At 35.7% G+C, this 24,359-nt stretch overlaps 1 protein-coding gene across 1 annotated transcript in view; it reads right to left on the reverse strand.

Annotated features, from left to right (window-relative positions):
- COL19A1 (collagen type XIX alpha 1 chain) overlaps positions 1-24,359 on the reverse strand; it is a 317,873-nt gene that overhangs the window by 93,050 nt on the left and 200,464 nt on the right. Inside the window, exon 16 of the mRNA XM_011361196.1 lies at positions 8,336-8,389. Coding sequence (XP_011359498.1) covers positions 8,336-8,389 — 54 coding nt within the window. The remainder of the gene's footprint in view (positions 1-8,335; positions 8,390-24,359) is intronic.

Below are 24,359 nucleotides of genomic sequence, written 5' to 3' on the forward strand. Positions count from 1 at the left end.
AGACATCATGAGCCTCAAAATTCATGTAGTTACATACAGGGGGTTTTAACAAGAATTCAGTGTTTTAATTGAATTTTTTTTTGGTCATCCACTTTATTCTGCAGTCCAAAATGTGTTTGGGGTACTAATTTGTTTTAGAGGTGGGCCTTGCTATATGCTGAAAACAATAACTTTGCACCATGAGTTCTTGGTGTATAGTAAATAAAGTTAGAGATGGAAGACAAAATTTGGGGATACTGATGGATAATGTGGTACAGGTACAAAAACGCATTAGTTTCATGGTGTTCTGAGGGCATACATGTTCATTGCTAGGACTGTTTATCTGACTTAACCCACAGCTTATCAGAAAGAAAGCATCAGGTCTAGCTATGGAAAAAAAGAAAAAATTGACTTATTTGTGATTAGAGTCTCCATCTTTAATGAATAATGTTGCATCCACTGGATTCAGGCAAGACTGAAATTAAATGGGTTACTATCAAGGCTTTGTCAGTTTTCTTGTTTTCTTTCAGCAAACAAGTCTATTTTTTATCTGTGTAAAGACTAAAAGTGATGTGTTAAAAATGATGTTACCTTTAGAATTATCAGAAGGAATAATAATTTCATTACATCAAAATAAAGATCTAACCATTTCAGATAAAAACATACAAAGACTTACAAAAGGGAGATGTGACCTGTTGATTATTTTCCTTGGTGCTTATTACCGTCCCCCACCCCTATCCCCTCTTCTGCTCTCACAAGGCCTTACATGATAAAAGCCACTGAGCTTCAAAACCTTTACTGGCGCTATTCTTCTCCTAGCTCCTTTATGTTTACTGACTACATTGAGCTCCTTCCCACCTCAGGCCCTTTGCATGTCCTGATCTTTCTGGTCAGAAGGTTCTTACTCTGGCCCTTACATGGCTAGCTCCTTCTCAAGTAATAGATACTCAGAGATGCCAGCCGAACCACTTTACCTACAGTAACAACTCATCTTTGCAAGTCACTGTCACATTACCCAGTTTATTCTCCTACAGCACCTCATACTAAATTGAAATTGTTTTCTCTCCCTATTGAGTTATTAACCGTTGCTCCCCTTTCCACACATTAGAGTGTAAGTTACAGAAGGTAGAGGCCTTGTCTGTACTTTGTTGCTTTGTTTTTTTAAAATCACTGTATATTCAATGTTTATAATAATAATTAACACGTGGTAGATGATCAATAAGTATTTGTTGACTAAATGAATTCAATTTCACACCCTAAATTTACTCTTTTAACTGTGTACACTGCTGTATAAACATAACCGTCAAGAATGTGCAATGGCTCATGCTTTACGTGAAAGAAGTTTTTCCACACTGCAGTTAAAACTAAAATAGAAATAACAACGTTGCGTAAGTTTTAAATTATGTTTTAGAAAAGAAGCATAAAGTCCATTGGAGTCAGCTTCCATGAAATTAACACTGTAGAGTTTTACCAACCTTTTACAATAGATGAGCATTTTAGAGATCCATGAGCTAAAGGTTTTCACTTCAAGACAGCATCAAATGATGACACTGAAAATGACTGCTGATGAAAAAGCATTTACATTTAAGTACAGTATAAGCAGAAAATGCAACAAGATCCTAAAAATCAATTTTGAAATCATGTAGATTTATAATTAAGCCTCAAACACTGAAAAATTTCCATGCCTTGGACATCATCTGAAGGGCCATGAAGTGTCATTCTTTGCTTAGAGCTTTTCCAGTGATAACAGTAGAGGGAGCTGCTGCCCCACGTTACAAATTTCTTAACTATGTTTTCAACATAAATTGCTATGCACTGAAATGTGACACATTGGAGCCCACTGCTCAATTCTCATACTGCAATAATGAAACAATGCACAAAAACAATACCAGAAAAAAAAAGAAAGGAAATCAAGAGCCCTGCCTGTAACAGAAAGAAATAATAACACATTTTGAAATTAATGTGGTTTTTAATAAACACTTTTTACAGTGATGATGAATGAGAAGTAAAGTTAATATCAAATGGGTGGACTAATACATACTTCCTTTAATGGCTCATTAGTTAAATTCGCCTGCCTTCCCTCCTGCTCTGCCTCATTTCCAGCTGCTTTCCTCTCTTTTCTAAAGCAATTTAAAACCAGAATGTTTTGAAATAAACTAAGGCATTCCAAGTCTTGAGACTTTCCAGGTCTCATTATCATAACATAAGGCCACTATTTTCTGTTGCTTATGCTACTCAGATAACTGGAAGGCTTTAAAGAAAAATAAATTTTTATTAGAATGTGAGAGATAGTAGTTGAGACTTAGAGAACATCATAACTAATAAAATGCCACAACTCAGATCGTGGATGAACAAACCCTACAAGCGAGGAAGAAGCTACATATCAGAGGAGAAAAAAACATCACTGAATACTGAGACTCAGTTGGTATTATTGCCTGATTGTGACTTTTACGTATCTCTTCATGAGTAGATTTACATACCTAGAATAAGTATTCCACACATACAGCATGCCATCTCTCATTTTAGCAATTCATTGAGATGGTCAAATTTTTGTTAACTGAATTTTGAGAAATTTATACAGAGAAAAAAATGTGTTTGTTCTATTACAGATTCAAGATAATCTCTTCTATCTACAATACGATGTGAATGAATGAATGTGCTCAGAAAGACAGTAATGGATTTAAGTATATTTAGATAGAGGTTTACATTTACAAGAAAGTTCTTTCACATACATGGCATTTGATTTGTCTAGCAACTGTGTGAAGTAGATGTGGCAGGTACTACCATTTCGAATTCAGAGACATGGAAAGGTCAAGTGAATTGACCAAGGACACACGAGTGAGGGATTAGGTTCCTCACTGTCTTCTTAAACTGTTCTGCTGTCCTGAGGCACTGCAGTGCCATGAATTACCATGGAAAAATCAAACCACTTTCTGTGCCTGATGTTTAAGACAGGTCGATCCTAGACAAATTGTACACTAGGAAGCTTGTCTTTCATACCTGTGATCTAGTAGAATAAAGGTTCGTTTAAGGATCAGTTCCTGGGTTTTAATTCTGGCTCCCTTCACTTGTGTGATCTTGGGCAGTTACCTGATGTTTCTAAGCATCTTTTATGCCATAATAAAATGAGGATAATTTCTACTTCTCAGCATAATTGTGAGAATTACATAAGGCACTGGCAACAGTGTACCTTAAGCAGAGCTAGTGCTATAATATACTTTCATCTATCCCTCTCTTTTTAACCTGTTTCCTCAGGAGTTAGTGTTATATCCTTCCCCAGGGAGATGCTTAATGCTCTCAGGCTTCCTCTTGACAAACTATTCTCAATCATAATCTTAGTGTATTTGCATATATTATCAATCTAAGACATCTCTACTTAATGGTTTCCCTCCAACAAAGAATATTCATTCAAAACAAGATGGCAGAAGTTATTTGGGGACATTTGAGAGCTCTTTCCTTTGTATAGGTCACATCAGCTCTGCTTGTTAATAAAAAATCTGACCAATATTTTATAAAAAATATATGTTCATCTAAAAGGGTTGTGGCTAGTTCTGTTAACCAGTTTAATTGTTCTTCAATTACAAACATTCTGATTAAGAATAATTTTATTATATGAAAATTACATGTATGTAAATTTCAATTAAGTCTTCCCCAAAGAGAAGAAAAATTGCTATGAAATACAGGGAGATGAGGAGCTAAACTGCAGTGACTTCGATGAAATACTAATTCATAAAGACAATTTAATAACATCAGTTCAATAGGTCTACTGTTAGTAAATAGTTCACATTAGAATTTTTTTTCCTTAGGAAATGTACTCTCTCAGGGAGAAAGAAGCTGTCCTTCCACAAATATATATGTACTAAATGAAAAGTTGAGGGAAATTAATCTTTGTCAACAACTCATCTTTTTGGTACAAATGTTTTTTTTTAAGAAAGTGAGAAAACACAAATTTGGCTTCAGAATAAAGAATCACAAGTAGAGGGATTAGTTAAAATGTTTTAGTTATATGAGTTACTTCAGGCCATTAGAGACTTCTTTCAGTTCTATTTCTAAAAAATCTCACTGACACTCCCTAAATAACAATACTGTCTTTAACATCTCTAAAACCCCAAAGGGAAGAACATTTTCTTGAAGAAACTGAGCAAAAGATGCTGTTATCAAAGGATTCTTGCCTCCTGATAATGCTTGTTCTTCTGTGATTCTTATCAGATAATCCCTGCTGGTCAAAATAAAAGGTTCTCCCGCCCCTAGCTTTTCTAAAGACTAACCCGCCTAAACACACATGCTAAAATTATATACCATTCACTCATTTGAGGGATATTACTGAGGATTTCATTGTTGTTTCATAAGAGATAAAATTAATATATTTTTATATTTCAAATTGTCATAATAAGTTCTAACATGCGCTTTAGGAATCTCGCATGCGAGCCACTAGAGTAAGTCACACACCATCTCCCAATCTCAACTGGAAGTCTGTTAGCTCCAACAAAACTTTTCCTCTTTCTCTTACACCTACCGTCCTGCTGTAAAGTAGGGCTCATGCCACATAAGTTACATTGTTGAAAAAGACAAATGAATAAATATTTTGACTTCAAAATGTTCATAAGTAAAGGGGGATGTCTCCTGAGCTAGATAGAAATTGTAAAAAAAAAAAAAATCATACAAGTAGCTCCATGGAACATCCTAACATAGATAAAAAAAAAAAAAATACTCTGCTGATACTTTAAAAGTAGTAAATAGTATAGCTGCATGAATCCTGCTTATTCTCTCAAAAATCCAATCCCATTGTGTCACTTGAGTGACATAATGAAATGTGGACATGGGGCTCTCTACTTAGAAGTCTTCACAAATGTCATATTGCCGCATGGCTTATGGAGCTTTGATGTGAGGTTTGTCAGAATCTTGCCTGAACTTGACTCGTCAGTTCTGTGTCTCAGAACTGCCTGGGCTACCCTCCTGTCCCCAGAGGCTCAGCACTCCATGCTTTTGTTCAGGCTCTTTCTTCTGCCAGCAGTACTTGGCCTGCTGTCTCCTTCTCCTCTACTTACTTACTAGATAAACTTTCTCAACTCTTTTTTTTTTTAACAGCTTTATTGAGGTATAATTGATATACAAAGAACTGTGCGTATTGAATGTGTACAATTTGATGAGTTTGGACAAATGCAAACACCCATGATACCATCACCAAAAGTAAGCTGACATATTTAACACCTCCCAGAGTTTCCTGAAGTCCCTTAGTTCTTGTTTGTTTGTTTTTATGGTAAGAACATCTAACATGAGATCTACCCTCAACGAATTTTGAAGTAACATTACATTATTAACTATAGGCACTATGTTGTACAGTGGAAATCCAGAACTTATTAATCTTGCATAATTGAAACTTTATACCTGTTGAATAACAACTCCCCATTTCTACTTTCCCCCAGCCTCTGGCAACTATCGTTGTGTTCTCTGCTTCTATGAATTTGACTATTTTAGAAATCTTATGTAAGTGGAATCATACAGAATTTGTCCTTCTGTGACTGGATTATTTCACTCAATATAACGTCCTCCAGGTTCAGCCATACTGTCATAACTGACAGGACTTCCTTTTTTTCCTAAGGCTCAATTTTTATGCGACAATTGTCAATTCCCAAAGGATGCCACTCTAACATTATCTTTCTACATTCTCTTCCTCTGTTCATTTCTGTAAACTAAACTAGATTCCCTAGAGGACAAGGACAGTATCTTACTCATTTTTGAAAGCCCAGCTCCTAACACAGTGTTAGGCACATAGCAGGTCTTAAATAAATGTTTGTGTAACAAATAATTTTAATTAGGAACAATTTATTTTTGTGAACTCATTTTCTTAAAATATTAGTTAATATGATTCTGAAAGGACAAATTTCAAAGAATCATGTTTATTTCTCACATTTGGGAAATAAGTCTTCTTGCTAAAATATATTATTTTAGAAAAGTTAAACATGAAGGTGGCATACAAAAATATGAGGAGCCAGTTATTTTACCTTCCTTTTCAATGCTTCCCTCAGCTAATTCCTATTATATGAGTAGGTGTTTCATAGACATTTTCTGTAGCATGTTGGTACGCACATCATTAATTCAACTAATCATGTGAACAACTTTAAAAAAAAATCCAAAAGCTGACACAAACCATACTGCAAGATAAAGTTTTTTTTAAAAAATAATATTTGTATTAGAAAAAAGATACTTTGGTCGACTAGAGGAGATATCCCAGAATCAAAAAGACAAAGATTTTCCATAAACCATAATTCCTAAACATAAAATGAGCTGATGGTATAGTTTCATATTTTTTCTTTTTGAACGAAAGCTGACCTATGAATAAAAACCTTTTCTTTTTTTGCATAGATTTTCCCCCTTATCTTTGTAGTCTAAGAAATTGGCATTTCATTATATTACAAAAGATAATAAACAACTTTTAAATACTGTGTACTCAGGATTTAATGACCAGTGTGCATCAGACACATAGCTGAGTTTAAATTCTAAATCCAATATTTGAAATAAAATAACTACCTCTCTCCCCTAAACATTCTGACAATAAACAGAAACCTGTGGAACTGAATATTATAAATTCTTTTATATAGTGGCATATTTCTTAATTTTCTAAATTCTCCAGTCAACTCATTTGATCTATAGTTGAGAACTCATTCCAGGATTTAGTGTAATCCTTTTCTCTTCTAGATATTTGGCAAGCTTGCCATAAAGGCCTTCATCATTCAAATTCTTCCTTTGCGACAACAATTATCCTGTCTAGAAAGCAGCATTGTTCATTTAGAAAACTATATAAAGGTCTAATCTTGCCTGTTAGCATTCGCCAGCTTTTCTTCTTTGTAGAAGACAATTATTGAAAACTCTACAATGTGTTCTCTGTTTTGCTAGAAAATTTGGAATAAAAATCAACAAATCCTATTCCTTTAAAGACTTAATTCCAGGATGCCCGATTTATGCCTCTTTTTTTCTCCACTTACTCAATATCAATTGACACCAGTACATTGCTAATAGAACAATTCTCTGACTAACGGAATTGTTATTGATATGAAATCAACAACAAGACTGCAGTCATGTTCATTTTGGCACATGACCACACCTTATTAGATCCCTAAGGTGCTAGGTCTGGAGCCCTCTAGTGGTGATTTAGGGTGGTTCTAGTTTTTAAAAAGCTCTTATTTGCTGGTCTTCATTTTCTCATCTACAAAATATATTTTTGTTTACTCATTCACTAAATAATTAATAACCACATGCTTCATGCCAGAAACTGTCCTAGGCAATGACGATAAAACAGAAGGTCAAAAAAATTCACAGTGTAGTGGGCAGACAGATAAGGAAAATAACAGTTACAAAACAATGTGCTGTATCTGTAGGAGGTATAACACAGGATCATGGAAGATGACACCACACACACTGAGAGCCCTGGCAAAGGCTATGTAGGAGAAGTGATGTCTGAGCTAAGTGATGAAGATAGAGGGATGCTCAGCAGGCAGTGGGATATATAAGCCTGGAACTCAAGAGGAATGTCTAAGTTGAAATAAAAGACTGAGAATCTTTATCCATGCAACATATAGCTGGGGAAAGAAGGAATGTTGTTAATGAAGGAGACCAAAATAGATGGCCTCAGAGGTAGGAGAAAAAAAATCAATGTCACTAAGGAGAACAGAGAGTTTCAAAGAGAGGGCAGTCAACAGTGTAAGTTCCTATACAGCAATGAGATAAGATGAAGCCTGAAAAGTGCCCAGGGAGTCTCACACTTCTGAGATTACTGGTGACTATAGACAGAGCAGTGTCAGTGCAGTAGTTTGGACACAAACCAGACTCTAGTGTATTGAAGAGCCAGTATAACCACAAGAAATGGCATACTATTTCTAGAAGCCTGAGGTAAAAGAAAAGATCAACTAATTGGTTAGAAGATCTTTATAGCTATCTTCAGCAACAATGGTCTATGAAATTTTATTAACAAAACAGTTGTATCAAGAAAAATGGGTATGCTTCCTCAGATATCTAACTTACTACCAGCTTTGATGTTAAAAAATTGAGGAGATGGACTCAGGTGGGTTCAGAACAAGATTCATTTATTTGGAGACTTGTCTTGGGGTGCTCATTCAGGCAGTACAGTTTTTCCCACTGTGTAATGAAGATGCAGGTGAGGTGTGTGGACAGCCATCAGCCACCCTTCTTTCTTTATTTGTGTACTGGTGGGATGTATAAGGATTATAACCATTTTAAACAGTAGAAAGATGTAAATTATTATCAACCAGGGAGTAAAATAACCCTTTAGACAGACACACAGAAATAGAGATTCTCAAAAACAAAAACAAAAACAGTCATCCTACTGATTACTCACAGGTGGTCCTGGGGGGCCTGGTTTTCCTGGAGGACCCGTTTTTCCTCGTCTTCCCTTGAAAACAAAGAGAAACAGACAGTAAGTGATGTGATTCCATTTTATTTTAAGACAATATTAAATGGCAATGTTAAAGACAATAAAAATTAACCGAAAGTTAAAAACAATTTGAAGTCCATATGACCTTTAAACATCAATGAAGTCTGAGTTATGGGCCAAATCTTAATAACCAAGATGAGAAAAATAGAGCCTGGAATGAATAAATCTTAACTGCCATTAGCAGCCTCTTTAAAATGCTATCTAACCTCATACTCTAGTAAAGTAATAGAAAGTATCCGAAAGATGGTCTAAGATTGCCATTTTTTTCTAATGAGTCTGTGGGTTCAGATGCAATAATACCTGCATTTGACATCTTAATTTGGTGTTTCTCAAAGAATGGTCAGAATTCTAATTTTATAGGAGTTACCTGAGGGTAAAGGTGGATGTTTAACATGCATATTCCTGGGCTCCATCCTAGACTTCCTGGTTTGAATCTCTGGAGAGAGGAGCCACGAATGTGCATTTAAAAAACCACTTCAGGTGATTCTCACGTTCATTAAAGTCTGAAAAGCACTTCCCTAAATCATATTATAATTATATATGTTGTATAAAGTACATCGACTCATTTTTTTCTTCCTTTTGGATGGTGAAGCTGTTTTATAAGTGAACTAAATATATATACTCCTTACTTACTAATCTTTATCATTATAACCGAATGTTAATTTTCCCAAGTTCATAACCACCTAATTTCCAATTGCAAGAGTTAGAAAAATAAGATTGTGCTAACATCTCTAAGTAACTGTGTATATAATATCATTTAAAGAGCGGTTATTTATTTTAAATTTATTTTCTTAAATTTCCCCCCTTTCTATTAGAGGGAAGTAAGCTTAGATATTGAAAATACATGCTCTGAATGAGAAGAATTTCCAAGCATGTTTTCTAAATACAGTCACCCTAATTCATTGTTACTAATAACTTTATTTTATTACCATATTGGTAGTATATTAATACATATTAAGGCTTGTTGCTACTGAAAAAGTAAAAGTTTTGAGTTGATCTTTTAATGCTTTTTTTGGGAGAATTGTAAGCATAAATATGAAAAGGCCAATTTCATTCACTAATTTTCTTGCTCTAAAGGTATAGGCAAAGTTGCTTGATCTCTCTGGTTTTCATCTAGGCTTGGAGAGGGGTAGGAAGTCCAGTGCCAGCTGAATCCATGAATAAGCCTGGGGAGGTAAGCAAGCACATACTATACTGTGGTTGGGTGAGAAATGCTCTCACTGTGGCGGATGGCAAGTCACGTGCATGCCGTCGAGGACTTCACGTAAACACAGCAGCTGTTGCATAGATGGTCCTAGCTAACACTTACAGCATGGATTTGGAAACATTTCACTAAAAACAAATGCCATTAGTGGGATTTTCATGTACCTTCTATTTTGGAGATCTGAACCTTAGAGTTCCTTCGGGGGATAGTAAGATTAGAATAAATCTATAATTTAATATTCTGTATACATAAAAATATTCTAGTCTTGTAGTTCACACATTCTGAAAAGACCATTTTCTAGTCTTGTAGTTCACACATTCTGAAAATCATTATATTGGGTCTTTTAGTAAATAAATGTAAGTCGATTAGTCCCTGAGGATTAATCAATGATAAAAAGTTTACTTAGAAAGTGGAAGCACTGTAATTTAATTCACAAGAGGACAAAGAAGCAAAATCAATGGCATTCAAGTGGGTGATTGGTTCTTACTTTTAGGTTGAGATATGTTAAAACTATAGGATCAACTTTTATGTGCATTCTTCCTTCTTTAAAGGAGACACATATATTGATTTAGGCAGGAAGTGGGGAAAATGAGGCTGACTATTGATCAAATTTTATCACAGAGTTAATGTTTAAGAAAAACCAAGTGTCAGACATTGTAACATAACATTGGCATGTCTCCGGATGAGGAGTAAAAAACATTCATGATTCAGTACGCTACAGGAAAACATCCAAGTTCTTGCACACCGTGGTTAATTTACACAATCATTTAAGTCAGCCTTGCAATTGTCAGAGTACACCGATGTATAAGCTGAAGGAGTGCACGGGGAATGCTGATTTTGTTTATGTATCTTTGCAAAGAGTGGACATGAAGGTAAAATATTTTTAAGGTTCTCAATTATTGGAACATCTTGTGTGCAGATAACTTCAGTTGGCATGTTATTTCAGTTTAAATGTGGTTTCTAGTCTTGAGTGTCCAGTAACACCTAAAGCAGATTTGAATAATTTTTTTTTAAGCCGTGCCCTACAAAGTAACACAGTCACTATTTTCTTAGCCATCCCACCAAATATATAACAGGAACAGGGGTGACCTTAAATCCTGTCTCAGTGACCTAGAAAAGTGGCTCTGACAGGACAGAGCAGAGGAGTGAATGGATGAGAAACAGGAGTGGAAACTCCAGAATATCAGAGAAATACTGGAGGCCATAATTTCTGTCAATAGAGTAGTTCAAGCCCATTCTCAGACATTATCCGTCCTCCAAGAAGCCCTGGGAATTCATTCCTTTGTCTTCTGTCCCATTCGAGGCCTCCAGCTACACTAAATATAGTCTCACAGACTCCTGTTCCTCCAAAGGGCCTTTATTTTCACTTAGAAGCTTTAGGGAAAGGCAAAAGCCTACCTAAGAGAGCAGATTTCTGGTAGGGTAAATTTTATTATTTAAGCCAGGGTAATTTGGGGAGTATTTTATTATCAATACTCATGCCAAGTCAACAGGCATAGACCATAGCTCTCATCCTACGGCTAAAATCAGATTCCTCCATTCATGTGAGAAAAGTGTAATCTGTGAATCTCTGTTCTTTTCTCTTCCTCCCAGGGCTCTGAGGAATTAGACAAGGATACCTGGGGCCAGGGGCTGCTGATGGTAGTGCCAGGGAAGCACCCTGTGACACTGATGGGAGGAATGGATGTTCCTTGTTTGTTTTCACTTTTGTCTCCTTTTATTTCAGTCCCTTAAGTACAGGGCTCACTCCAGACCCACTGTAATGGAAGACAAAAAGTGGGGACTTGGAGGTGGGTGAGGACAAAAATCCTGGTAAAGAACAGATGAATGCTGAACTGGGAGTGGCCTTCCTGTCAGGATATCTGTTCCCAGGTTGCCATTTGTTCATGAGCGACACTGATAAATTGGAGTCTGGCTGAATCTCTAAATGGATGGAGACCTACTGTTCTAGCATAATTACAACTGGGCTAATTCAACACTTTTTTTCTGAAACTTGAATATAATGCACAAAACACAGATTTACCATATTGGGTTGCCTTAGAAACCTCAGTGCTCAACATGTCAGTTTCTTGTTTGGCAATAATGTAAAGGTTATCAAACATTAGTTTAGATATTTGTCTAGTGATTTAAGGTAAGTAGTGCTCAAACCTGATCGTGCCTCAGCATCACCCAGAGGGCTAATTAAAGCAGGTTGCTGTCCCCACTTCCCGAGTTTCTGATTCAGTAGGTCTGGGATAGGACCTGAAAATTTGCATTTCTAACAAGTTCCCAATAATGCTGATGCTACTGCCCTGGAGACCACACTTTACAGACCCTTGCTCTAAACCCCAAGTTATTTCATATTTAATGTCAGGGATTCTTGTAGAGCCCCTAATCTCTTGTAAATCATGTAGCTCAGAACGAAAGAGTTCATTCAGTTGGTTTTGTGATTATAAGAACTTTGAGACTAAAAAGCCCATTGTCACATTCAGGAGCACCAGGACTGGAATCCTGACTTTTCTCTTATGGAAGCATTTAGTGTCAAGATATAATTGCTGTAAAATTGTTACTTATACTTTGCAACAGCTTTGTTAAAGATTAAAAAAGGAGATCATATATAAAATTCCTACCACATACACCCATTAGGATGAGTCCTTCAAAAAAGAAACAAAATAAGTATTGGTGAGGATATGGAGAAATTGGAATGCTCGCGCACTGCTGGTGAAATTGTAAAATGGTGCAAATGTATCAGAAAACACCATGCAGGTTCTTAAAAAAATTAAAAGTATTACTACCATATAATCCAGAAATACCACTTCTGGTTATATATCCAAAAGAACTGAAGGCATGGTTTTGAAGAGATATATGCATACCCCATGTTCACAGAAGCACTATTTAGAATAGCCAAGAGGTGGAAGCAATCCAAATGTCTACTAACAGATGACTGTATAAATAAAATATGGTGAGTACATACAGTGAAATATTATTCAGTCTTAAAAAGGAAAGAAATACTGTTATATAATACAACATAGATAAACCTTAATAACATTGTGTTATTTGAAATAAGCACAGTGAAACAAGTCACTAAAAGACAAATACTGTATTGACTCCACTTATAGGAGGTACTTAGGAGTAGCCAAATTTACAGACACAGAAAGTAGAATGGTGGTTACCAGGGGCTAAGGAGTAGGGGGAAAAGGGAGATGTGTTGTTTAATGGGTATAGCGTTTTAGTTTTACAAGATACAAAAGTTCTGGAGATCTGTTTCACAGCGACGTGAATATACTTAACACTACTGAACTGTACATTTGAAAATGGTTAAGATAATAAATTTTATGTTTTTACCACAATTTAAAAAACAACAACACTGCTACCACAATGTCCAAATACATGGTGGTAATAAGTGTTAGTTCCTTCCCTCTCTGTCCTTCTACCACCCTCTATGTAATTTTCTACTTTTTTCTTTTAAAAAAGGTCTGATAACATATCAAGAAAAACTCCTAAAATACATATTATGCATTGGTTAAAAAAGCATAATGAACTCTAACTCTGCATATGAATTTTTCATCCCAAATAACAATCAAGATGCCCATTAAGAGTAGAAATAAAAATAAATAAATAAATCGTGGGTTATTTTATTCAATGGAATACTATACAGCAATAAAAATGAATGGACTGTAACTATCTTCAACCATATGGACGGATCCTGCGAACATAATGTTGATTGATTTATAGAAGGAATAATAACAGGCAAAACTAATCTATGCTGTTAGAAGTTATAATAGGTTACTGATGCAGTTCAAGCCCACTTATAGTGGGAGTGACTGCAAGAGAGCATGAGAGGGGTTTATGGGGCTGGTGATGCTGATATTCTATTTCTTGATCTGTGTGCTGGTTATACGGGAGTATTCAATTTGTGAAAAACCCTCAAGCTGTATCTTTATGACACATACATTTTTTTTCTGGATGTATGTTATACTTCAATAAAAGTTTTAAAAAATGAAACCAGGAGAGTACCACAATGAAATGATTTTATTGGAATTATCTAATGACTTTACCCTTCTGCATTTACTGTGTGCAAGGTCACAGAGGGTCAGTATTGTCAGGAAGAAGAAAAAAAAAAAAGAAAAACAAGGCTATTTAAATAAATGACATCTACAAATTTTCAGCAGCAAAAATAACCTGATGCTTCCAGGATGACTTGCAGAATGACAGCACGTGTATCTTAAATTAGCCACTTGATTTATAAACATTTGGCCCTCCAGGAGCATTAAGAAGAGAAGAATGTAAATAATGGACTACTGTGCTTATCTGACAGGTGGTTTTTGTTGTTGATGAGGATGATGATGATAAAGACAGGGTTATAGCAGTAATCAGACTTAAATAATGGATGGTATGCAGACCCCAAACCCACAAGAGAGGCATGTGTATAAGCATTCTCTCTAAATTTCCAGGTCTTGCTAATACAGCTGGCTCCTCTCAAATATTTCCTTGTTCCCATGTGTGTATTTAGCACACTCTTAGGCATCAGCTCAGCTTGAACAAGGTATCAAAGAAATGTCAAGGAAGAGGAGACAGGGCCTTGACTGGCACCCACAACTGTGAACGAGGTGTTAATTACACAGGAAAACATTACAGACTATCTGGGAAGTTTAGTTTTCTTTTTTTACATTGTGAACGGAAATAAGATTTATGACAGATGTTGTAAAAAGTTACATTTTGAAATCAATGATATGTGAAAAATGGAAATGGAATACTTCTGTGAACAATGCATAATGTCCTAAGTGCATTTTATTTCTTAACAGATATTTAAAAATACATCGATGACAGCAACAACACTAGTCATAAAAGTTTCATTATTTCAGGGATCAGACAAGTGGCTCTTGTAAAGACATGGGAAGAGGATGTAATTCAGCATGAACAAACGATTTGAAATAGGTTTTGAGCTGAGGAAAAATGAACCCACACTGTGAAGCTATTCTCAATATTGCCTTCCTCATTTAGGTTGAGATCTCAAAATTTCCACAAATTTCTCCATCTGTCTGTCCTTTTCCTTTCTTTTCCTTGGATGGACTCTACCAGTAACTAATGTGGCTTTTTGAAACAAGTTAGAAGTTGCAATATTATCACTGAACCCTCCTCAGCTACAATTAAATACATGATAATCAGAATAAATGGTAACACTTCATCAGAACACGGTGATGGGCTAAATGGTCTGGTCTGTGGCCAGTAATGTCTATAGTCACTGCTTGGATTCCTGTTATCATGTTGATATTAATTTGGTCATGAAAATTAGTATAGTCAAGATCTGACCTCTTTACCCCTTTTGACTGGATATATCTGACAATCGACTTTTCCTCTTATGCCCTGAGCTGTTCATGTTATACTAGGTAACATAAGAAAGGTCTATGACTAATGATTATTAAATGGTAACCATTTATCAAGTGCTTGCCATGGTGCAGGAATAAGCGCTAAGAACTGATTTACGTGATTTCATTTAATCCTTTTGAAATTACTGAGGGTAGGTGGTACCATTCCCATTTGTCAGAGAAAAAAAGGTTAAACATCTAGCTCCAAATCACTCTTCTCTTAACTGGTGGGGCCAAAATTTAAACCCAAGTGTATCTGATCCTAAAACCCATAATCTTCAGGATTAGGGTGTCCTCGGTGGGTATTTAGGTTACTTTCCCAATATATATTGCTTTGCTGCTGAAATTGTTGAAATTCTCTTGTTTTCTCACAACCAAGCCAGATTCTTAAATGACCCACTTGCTTGTAACTTCGCCCTTGGAATTTGGGTCTTCCTAGTTCTCACCTGCTACACTGATTCCTGCTTGCCCTCTCCTCAGAATCTACCCTGACGTCTGTAGGCCTGCCAACATGTCAACCACAACCTTCCATCTAGCTTTGTCTGGACTCCTGTTTGCCTTGCCAAACCACCAATTCTCTTAGTCCTGATTTCTGGCTCTGTTTTCTGTGCCTGCCATTTGACAGTCTCTGCCAAAGCACTTGATTCGTCTCAGTATCATGGGTGGGGCAGTGGTAGGGTGTGGCTACACAATTTCCTGAACATGCTGTGATACATTTTAAGATCTTTGTGCCACATTAAGAGTATGGTTGCTGGAAGTGCACTGTGAAATGTGCTTTCCTATTTGGAAGTTCACAGAGGCACGCTCCCAGACTAGAGAAGGGGAATCAGGCCCTATACACTGCCTCCCTTGTCTGAGAATTATGCCACATCTCCAAGCACTTTCATAATGCCTCATGAATGCAGAATTCTCCTTCAGTATTATTAAGGGAACTGTTATATTTTTAGATAAAATCTACATGTAGAGGGACACATAATGCACATAAACTGACAGTGTCTTGTTTAATAGAAATGTTAAAAGGAAAACAGTGTGGTGAGGTTCCTCAGTACGCTTCAGACAGGTCAGAGTCTAGGCCTGTGAAACAGGACAAACTCAGACTTGCCAGCCAGCATTGGAACAAAGAAATCATTAATGACATTTACAGTTTGATGTCAATTAAAGTGAAGTTACAGAGTATATTTTCAGCATTTCTGAGTTGCTTAATTTAAAAGATAAAATGTATCCTCAAAGGGTAGAATTTTAGAACTTCATTTTCAATGTCAAGAATCAAATTGACTAGCAACAAATAAATTCATAGGAATATATTTTGCAGCTATTCAGTAACTGGTCGGTAAGTAAAGAGAATTCCGGAGGCTCTGTAAGATGAAACTATAAAGGTCACCCAATTTTGAAACAGAAGAATTTTCAGTGCATAATTCTCAATTCATTAATTTGAGTTTAATGGGATAAATTGCATTTGGATTTTTAAATGCTGACTTCAGAATCAAATCCTATCGAAAAGATGAATAAATTTATTCAGCAAAAGTTTACTGCCCGTGTTTTGCATATTGTGCTAAGGGAAAACACATGAAGATGGCTAAGATCTGGATCTTGCCTTCAAGGTAGAAAAAGGACAGTTATGCACAACAGCTATTGAATAGTCTTGTTCATTGGGTTACAGGTAAGTAAGCTCAGAAGTTCCGGGGAGAAAAAGTGGGTGCTAAGTTCTTACCCAGACTGATCATATGCTACCTTTCAATAATTCTCTTTAAACTTCCCTTTGGTAGGGGGAGAAGGGCAGTGGAGTCACTGATGGGAGGGAAATGTGGGCAAAGGAAACCATCTATACACCGTCAGCAAAAGATGAGGCACTAAATTCTGAAAAGTCCCCTCAAATAGGAACAGATTTCTCTGGATGCTTTTGAACTGACATAGATGTGAGTGTCTTCTTTGATCCTTTTCTCCTCTGAGACTTATCACCTATCTTTCCATCAAGTATGTTCAGAGGCATTTCCCAGCTCATGGCTCCCTCCTCTTGCATGATTGATTTAAGTAATAGGAAACTGTATTAATGACCTTCAAAAACTGAACGCTTGGGGACATGCCATTATACCAATATTGGGTATATTTTTTCTTGATCTGAATACTTTTCATTTCCTTAAACTTAACATCCAATGTCACTTGAAACTGTGACTGGGTAGAAGCAATTCGAAGTCTTTCTCATCAATCTGTCTCTCCACAATCTCTTTCTCCTTTAGTTCCAACTTTTTCCCAGCATAAAGTTTAAGGTTTACTGAGAAAGCTGGTGACCCAGTTGTCCTGCCAGCTTCAACTGTAGGTCATTTAATGAATTCTTTTTATATTCTCCTCTGACTTTTCCATCTCCTATAGGAAATTATCCTATAGACAGAAATCTCAGTAATACCTTGTTCTCTGTATCCTTCTACACGTACATAGTACATACATACATCATGCATATATAATCTAAATACATGATAAAACCTAACCAAATCAGCTTTCTCAACTACAAAAAAATTCTCATTACAACTTTTAACCTCTTCATTTGTTCACCTCCACCTTTTCACCATGTTTTTGTAGAACACTTTCCCCACTCTCAGCTGGCACATGCCCAGATTCATTCATTAATTCATTTGACAAGAGTTTATTGAGTCCTCACTATGGCAAGGCCCTTTTTTATGGACTAGAAATATTCTGAACCTTGTCCTTGTAGAGCTTAAATTCCAATAGGGACGATCATAGTAATAGATAACACACAACCTTTACTCTCTGCCAGACACTATCCTAAGCAATTTATATCTATTTATTCATTAAGTCTTCAAAATATCTTTGAGAGAGTTCCGTTTTATAGATGAAGCAACTGAGTGATAAAGTGACTTGCCTAAGCTCACATGACTAGTAAGTAGCAGAGTTGGGATTTAAATCCAGGCAATTTGGCTGTGTTGTCTCTGATCATTATCATTATACCATATTTACTGCATATCTGATAACTATTGAATAACCATAAGAATTTAAACAAAATAAAGCAGGAGAAAGGATATAGTTGTATAGGGAGGTGTGCAGTTTTAGAAAGAAAAATCAGGGGCAGCCTCAGTAGACACCTGAACCAAGTGAGTCTGTGGGGCATGCAAGGTCTGAGAAAGAGCATTCATCAGAGAGAACGTCAAAAACAAAGTCCTGAGTATGGCTTGTTCAAGGAACAGCAAGAAACATAGGTGGCTAGAGAGAAGCAAGCCAGTGGGTGGGTGATAGGCAGGCCAGATTATGCTGGGCCTCGTAGATTATGATAAGGGTTCTGAGTTTTATTATTTTCATTGTGATGGGTAACAATGGGATGTTTTGTCTTAAAAACGTCATTAATAGAAATTGATCTAAGTGCCTGCCTCTGTAGATAAAAGGCAGGGAGGTAAAACTGTAAACTCATCACTTAATACAGAGGCTCAATAGAACTGATTTTAGGCAATCTGACTTGGATTACTTCTGGCAACATTTCCTTCCATTTGTGAAGATAATCAGGAATTGATTATCTGTATAGCATCTTGTGTAAGCTGACTTGGCTGTCCAGATATTTAGTCAAACATGATTCTGGATATCTCTGTGAAGATGTTTATTTGTATGAAATTAACATTTAAATTAGTGGCCTTTGAATAAAGCAGATTGTCCTCCACAGGGTAGGTAAGTCTTATCCAATCAGTTGAAGCTGAATAGAACAAAGATTGACCTCTCCCAGACAAGAAATAATTATGTCAGCAGACTGACTTTAGACCCAAACTGTAACTCTTCACCGGGTCTTCAGCTTGCCAGTCTATGCTATAGATTTTGGATTTGTCAAGCCTCCACAATATGGAAACCAAGTCCATAATTCTTTCTTATGTATACATATGGTTGTGTGTCTCTGGAGAACCTTGACTAATATAAATTTCCATTTACACATACAAAATATTTTTTACCTTCCATTAACATTTTATAAATATCTCTGATATTTATCCACTCCATTGTTTTGAAGTGAGAAGAAAAGATACATAAGGAAGTAAGATATATCTCATTCTTCACTGTGAACTATGGTTTTAAAATAGATAAAGCTGCATTGTGTAAGTAATCCTACAAGACTTATAAAAGGATATTAATAATTTAATGAACTTGTACTCAAGGGGGAAAAATGTTCTTGGAAGATGTCAGGATAAATTTTCAAGGGAAAGACCTAATTAGCAGTGTCTGAAGCATATGTCATCACATTTAGAAAACAAGAACTAGTCCCTGTGGACAGAATGGTAAGTTGAATTTTAAAGCTTTAACTATTCCAGTTAATATGTATGATTAATGAGCAATATGTCACATTGACTGCCCTAACTCAAATGAACTTGTAGGAGGGGAAAAAGAATGTTTAAACTAATACACAGAAATATGCAAATGTAGTTTATAATCTCTTATGTTATGATTGACCAATAACTTAGAATCCTTACTGGGAAATAATGCCATAGTTTAGACATCTTTTAAAATATAGAATCAAAGCTACAAAGGTCTCTAAATGGAGGACTGAAGGTCCCAATGACTTTACAAATGAGAACTCTGAAAGGCTAATAAAAAAAAAGCCCTCAATGTTGGATCATGGCTGTGAAACTAACAGCTACGAAAAAATATATAAACTTAGGTGGTCATATTATTCTTTTTCTTACATATTATAAAGTATTTTTACTTGATTATTTGGGAAAAAATGTATTGAATAAACAAGAGTTAAGTCCCTTTAAAGGAAAGAACACATGTAGGTGAGGTCTATATGACATGAAGGCAAAGAGAAAAATCCCATCACATATGTATGTGATTCTAAACATAAAATTATATGGTAATATTCACATGCTCATTTAGATGTATGGGTGCCTATAGATAGAATATGAGTTTAAATCCTTCAGAAACATTAAAAACTAAAACTATAAGAGCTAATGTTGGAAACGATCAAAATTACAAATTTGTTTGCTACCTGAATGAGAAATTAACTGCCAGTAAAGAACACAAATGAGTGGGAAAATAAACAGATAATCTTATATCAATGATTAGCATTTGTGTTTTATTAACTGTTTACGATATGCTGAATATTAGGTATTAAAAAAAATTAGACACAGATCCTATCCTTGAGAAACTTATAGTCTGGTATTAGACTATTTATCTTCCCTCTGTAAATTCCACACCCCCCCCACCCCCCGCCAACACACACAAAATTAAGGCTGCTTAAAGAGATCCAAGAAAAGAGAATGTAGTTCATCACTATTTTCAAGAGTTGGAAGTTGTATTAAACTTTGTTATATGTGGTTTTGCATGATTAGAGTAGTAATATTTCTATTTGGTATACTTTATGTAGTACACTTGTTGTCCATGGTTATGTTTTTATATTATAGAAAAGTACTATTCAGTTGAGATGAATACAGATTCTGACTGAATATAGATTCATAATTATGTCACAAAAATTACTCATTGGCTTAAACAATAAAAATAGGCTAGAAAAGAGTGTGCATTGTATTGAAAAACCAGAGACCTGGCCACTAGTACCTTTTCTTTTATTTATTACCTTAGTTAAGGAAACCTGACTAGGTCACATAATTTCTCAGCCTTAGTTATTTCCACTTTAAAAAAAATAGGAATACAAAGATTCCTGACTAAAAACAGTCGTCTGAAATACAGGAACACCTGAGAAGTATTTACTTTAAGATAAATATGTAACTTTGAAAAGAGCTTTCTATAATCTTTTCCCCATTATTAGACCATAAACTCTTTAAAGGCAGAGACAGTACCTGGCATTGAGTGAGTTCTCCATAAATGCCTGTATAGAAGGTCTCAAGCTTTCCCAGAGAGGTTAAACTGTATAGGGGCATGGAGAAGGTGGTCGAATACACTCTGATGTAGAGCTAGTCAATCAGTTATATTGTTGGCAAATACCAAGAAAAAATATAACCCAAATACTTTTTTGGAAATTTAGTATTATTGAGGTTGATGTACTGGTCTAAAATAAAGCTTTAAATGGAATATACTGACACTTTCACATGGCTGACTTATGGGTAAGATATGTCCACAGAAATGTTTTTCAAACAATGGTAATATGTAGTCATCAGCTATCTAGTTCTCTTTTCCTCTGAACATTGGTAAGAATTGGCAGGATGGCAGGAAGGGTTAGAACTGAAATTTCAAATGTAAATAGCATTTTTCCTAAGGAGGTGGTATTTATAGCTTTGGCTCCAGTCTCTAAATCAAATGAGTATTCTAGATTTTACAAAGGACAGACTAGGGACCTTACTCAGAATAAAAGCCAAATTCCTTATACTTACACACACACACACACACACACACACACACACACACACACACACACGAATAAACAAGTCATTTTGAGTATTTTGAATTTGTAAAAATTATTTTGTATGTATTCTTTAACCAGTTTTTTGGTACTTATGTTTTTAAGCTCTATCCTTGTGGGGGGAGGCTAGAGGGAAAGGTGGGGAGAGAGAGAAAGAGAGAGAGAAACATTTCCAAAGAAAAGTATTTCCAAAGTAACAAAATACAGAAGTACAAGAAGTGCAAGGATATTTATTATATTATAAGGCAAAGTCTCAATTGTTTTTTCGAGTTTTCTATATTGCAGTCTACTATTGCTTAAAGATATCTAACAACCCAAGGAATCCAGGAATTTAGCAGCATTTTATTTTTTTCTGCTAGAAAATCTTTATTCTATAAAATGTCAATTAAATTAACATATGGTAAGCGTTGCAATAGCATAACTCACTTCTAATATTTCAATTTATGCAGCTAAGTTTTAAAACACCTAACTGGGGATCATAAGGGACTTTCAGTTACATAAAACATTAGTGGTCTCTTTAACAGCACAATAATGGCAAATATTTTTAAATGGCATTTCAAATGTAAACTGAGCAGGCTGAAATTAAATCTGGGTCTACTGATCCAAAGTATCAATTTCTTAGAGCTTTGAAACAGGGTATCCGTTTACGATATGTTAGATATACAGTGACCTTAAAAAAGCCTTCTGTCATATTTTATAACATAAAGTAATAGGAGAAAGAATGAAGAATCCTTATGAAACATTTGCAGTCCATAAAACATTTCAAAAAATACTTGTCGATCCATGTTATAAATAGTTTAGTCCTGATGTGCTGCTGGATTTTACAAGTGCCTCTACAATGACAAAGAGAAGAACCTCTCAAAACTGTTCTAGAATACCATTAGAAGAAGAAATATGTGTGTGGGGTGTGGGAGGAGCGAATTACAGTAAAAGTTTACTCATCTAGCACTTTATTAAATGGAAAAGTCCACCAAATGATTCTCCTGAGCTCCCATAAGATAGTGCTAACTGACTTTGATGACCCAGAAGTTAGCTAATCAGGTGCTTTTGTACTAATAAAGAGATGCTGTTCCTCCTGGTGGCTACAGCCCTAAGGCTCACAGTGGGTCACGGGGGCACTGGCTGGATTTTAGCTCCCAAACGCTGTTGGCCTGTTGCACTGTGCTAAGTGACAAATCCACAAAAGTCTCTGGGATTCTAAAAAAAACACTATATCTTTTCCATGGCTTTAGGGCTAGGAAATTTTATTGTACTCGGAAATTAATATTGTAAGCATGATAATTAGCGGTTATTGAGCATGTGCTATGTGATAGGTCCTGTACCGGTTATTTTAGATACTTTTTTTTCTAATCATCATTTTGGGATCATCATTAGTATAATTTCTGCTATATAACTGAAGAAACTGAAGATCAGAGAGCCTGGGGAGCATTCCCTGGGTCACAGACCCAGGGCTCTCCCTGGAGACCGCCTGACTCCAGAATCCGTGACTTTTGAAGTTTACATTGCTGAAGTGATACAGAGGTTAATAAAAAGTTCAAGGAGCCAGATCTCCATATGAGGTACAAATCCAACAAATGATGAATGGCCCTCCTGCCACTGGCCAGGTTTGTGGGTTGCTTTGGCTAGCACCACCAAGGACATTTCTACAGCAGGAAGAGCAACTTCTCAACCCACAAGCTAGCATTCATGTGCACAAGTTGCTTAGGTCAGGGGAGAAAAGGAAAGTTAAAGGGGTTTAGTAGGGAAATGAATCGAAGTGGCCTCGGACAGATAGGGGGCTGGGCAGAGACAAATAGGCAGAGAGGCTTCTATACCAGTATCAGGTATGGACTCCGATGTCACCCATTTCCCTTTACATTGGTTAAACTATTTTAACCAATATTATATTGAATTCTACTTTTTAAAAGTCTGATTGTGACCTATTAAGTTGATTTCTGACCTCCTGATAATGTGAAAGAAATTTAACATTGGGTGGTGAACACAAAATGCAATATTCAGATGATATACTATAGAATTGTATGCTCAAAATCTATATAATTTTATTAACCAATGTCACCCCATTAAATTTAATTAAAAAAGAAAAAGAAAAAGAAAAACATGGCACCTGTGGGACAAGAACTTAGAGATAAACTTGGGTTTGAACCTGATTATCAACTTCTTGTTCTGTGACCCTGAACAAGTCACTCTAACTTCTTTAAGCCTCATTGTCTTCATCTGAAAAGTGGAGATAATAATCCTTAACAGAGAAGGATGCTTGAGTAACCTGAATAATACAGAATTACTACACATATTATTTTACTGCTATAATATTGCATATATTGTTGTTAGTACTATAATATGCAATATTATAGTACTAACAACTAATGAGATGTTCCAAAATTTTGCAATTTTGTGACCAAGTCAGGTTTAGCTATGCAAGTTGTGCACCTAAAGAAAGCCAGTCAGCATGAGCATAAACTCAGCCATAATGTTATCTTCACAGATCTTTACTTGGAGACCTTCAACTGTATCTTGTTTGCCTGTCTATATACCTAAATTCAACACATAAATGCCCTTTACTCTGAGCTCTAGGGTGTTAATCCCTTTATGTAAAACGGATCCTCAGATCTTAAAAGGGTAAGTTAGACTACTGTTCATACTTTACTCATTAACTTCCATTCTATCTCCTCCTACCCAAAGAGAAAAACAAGAGTGTGAGAGAGAAGGGCTCTTCCTTCTTAGAATATTTTTTCAGAATTCCATTTACAAAATCACATTTAGCCATATTGTTTGACTTGATCTGCATATAGATTTCAGAAGAACTAATTTAGTTAGCCAGAAATAAAGCAGAAATAAAGAAAAGCCAGTAAGTTACCCTTATTTTACATAAAATATGAATGCCTGCATTCTAAGTCCTGGTATCGTATACTGTATGGCTGAGAACTCATTGCATATTTTAATTCTTAATTCTTAGAGTTGACATGGGTAAGTACACATTTCTCTTAATAATTATAATTTAAACTATTTTTAAAAGCTTAATTAGTAACACTTAAA

Source organism: Pteropus vampyrus, unplaced genomic scaffold (genome assembly GCF_000151845.1).
Source record: "Pteropus vampyrus isolate Shadow unplaced genomic scaffold, Pvam_2.0 Scaffold64, whole genome shotgun sequence".
Lineage (NCBI taxonomy): Eukaryota > Metazoa > Chordata > Mammalia > Chiroptera > Pteropodidae > Pteropus > Pteropus vampyrus.